General features: G+C 35.2%; 1 protein-coding gene across 1 annotated transcript in view; it reads right to left on the bottom strand.

Moving 5' to 3' along the window:
• Positions 1–519: 519 nt before the first annotated feature.
• LOC123957299 overlaps positions 520–1,974 on the bottom strand; it is a 2,136-nt gene continuing 681 nt past the window's right edge. Inside the window, exons 2-5 of the mRNA XM_046029994.1 lie at positions 1,353–1,709; positions 1,136–1,270; positions 763–824; positions 520–646 (exon numbers count right to left, since the gene is read on the bottom strand). Of these exons, the coding sequence (XP_045885950.1) occupies positions 527–646; positions 763–824; positions 1,136–1,270; positions 1,353–1,709 (674 nt within the window). The 3' untranslated portion in view covers positions 520–526. The remainder of the gene's footprint in view (positions 647–762; positions 825–1,135; positions 1,271–1,352; positions 1,710–1,974) is intronic.

The raw sequence follows: 1,974 nt of genomic DNA, 5'->3' as shown, positions 1-1,974 counted from the left end.
TCATTGCTTTGTCACAAGTTGCTTCATTTTGCATTTCATTCTGCTCATCTGCCTGCAACTCTGCCAGTTTGTTCTCAGTCTGTGTTTGTTTGGACTTATGTTCATCATCTCCTGGAGCCTGTTTTGCTTGGCTGTTTTTTTGAGTTAGATAATCACATTTAGATTCTGGACGTCCACAGTGATTTGTGTGCCTTTTGTTAAATAATTGAATTCATCCTGCCAGTTCTACTGTCTTGCATTCAATCAATGTCAATCTGGCTCAGCTCATGCCACATTAATTGAAAGCTAATATGTAATTAAAGATAAAAGAATAATAACAAGCAAATACAAAAAACATAATATTATGCAAGGATCAATATATGGTAAAACAATGAGCATAAAGAGCATGTCTGTATGCTATGATTTTGGCTTTTACCATAAACACCTCAAGGTCATTATAGTTACAGGGGATCACAACATTTAATTTTTTATTTACTTATTTACTGTCAGAGTTAAGTTCTATACACCAACCAACAGGATTTAGCATTTAGCATTTAACTTGAGAGTATACACTTTCATCAGTCTTCAACTCTTTCTTCCTTCCTCTTGTAGCTTTCCTTCCAGATAAATGCAACGCAGCATAGTTCAGATCATCTCCACCTTCAGTCTGTGCAGCAAATAAAAGGCTCATTATAAAGTCATGTTGTTATATAGTGCTGTTGGGAATTATGTTAATGAAAACAAAATGTTAATGAAATCATGCAATCTGGTATTATTACTTACAATATTATTTAGTGGTTGGCTCAAGTTCTCACATTTTGCTTGCGAAGTGGCACTTTCTACTCCTAACAATGAATGAAAACAGGAATATTTTGTAGTTAATCTGACTTTTCACTTATCATCCCCTGCTGATTCAACAAGTTTAATTAAAATTAGGAAATTATCCTTAATTATTGACATTGTGCACTGTAAAGGTAAAGTTTAATGAGGCACACATGTAACAAACAAGAATATGGAGACTCGTAATTGTGCTACAATTAATACATCAATGTATTAACAATATGCAAATGAAAGTGTGATGTTACACTTCCTACACTATGTGAACTTTTATAGTAAGAAAATAAATCTATTAAATGTTTCCATCAACAACACTTACCTTTAAATTGTTCACATACTGCCCTTGGAGTTCGATAACAGATGAAACAGATGAAAACAACATTTCCAATCACAGAAATGACCAAGCAGACAATTGCTATCACCAGTGCAATAAATTCAGAATTTTCTGTCCGCTCTAGACAACAAAGAAAAAAACGGATTAATCATAATATTAGCATGTTGTGAATATCCCTCCAGTATTGAGCCCAGAGTCATACCGATTTGTGATTTTGTTCCAGCTCCCAATAATATCTTCCCACATGTGGCCACAGCACAGTAGTAAGTCCCATCATCAGAGGAGCTGACATTCTTAGAGAAGCGATAAACACAGCTTCTCTGAGAGTCAGACCTCTTGTCACATTCATTATTTCCATTTCCATCGGTGTAGATGATGTCTGGATGAGAATGATCTGATCCGGCTCTGAACCAGTACACACTGTGATCTCCTGGACACGTCTCATTCTCAGATTCAGAGAGGACTGAACACTGGAGAGTCACAGAGTCTCCTGGACGGACTGGATCAGATACCGTCGGGCCATGAATGACAGTATAGTTTGATGTCTTCTGAGTTTTGCCTGCATAATACAAAACTGTGTTAAAAGTTTGGGATCTGCACACACATGAATCTTAAAAATGCTTTAACAATAGTTTGGAGTTTAAATGTAATGTGAGCATAACATACAAGGATTTTGCATGATACTCTGTAAAAATAAGTGTTCTATAAGTATAAAAGGTACATCCTGAGCGTATTGTACCTCACATAAAATTTAAATTACAGATATTTTAAGATACATTGTACAGCAAATTTGGAAATCTGACACTAAGTCAAGTTATTTATCA

The sequence above is a fragment of the Micropterus dolomieu genome, linkage group LG19 (genome assembly GCF_021292245.1).
Source record: "Micropterus dolomieu isolate WLL.071019.BEF.003 ecotype Adirondacks linkage group LG19, ASM2129224v1, whole genome shotgun sequence".
Taxonomy (NCBI): domain Eukaryota; kingdom Metazoa; phylum Chordata; class Actinopteri; order Centrarchiformes; family Centrarchidae; genus Micropterus; species Micropterus dolomieu.
Note: the sequence above shows the minus strand (reverse complement) of the source record. Positions and strands in the feature narration are given on the sequence as shown.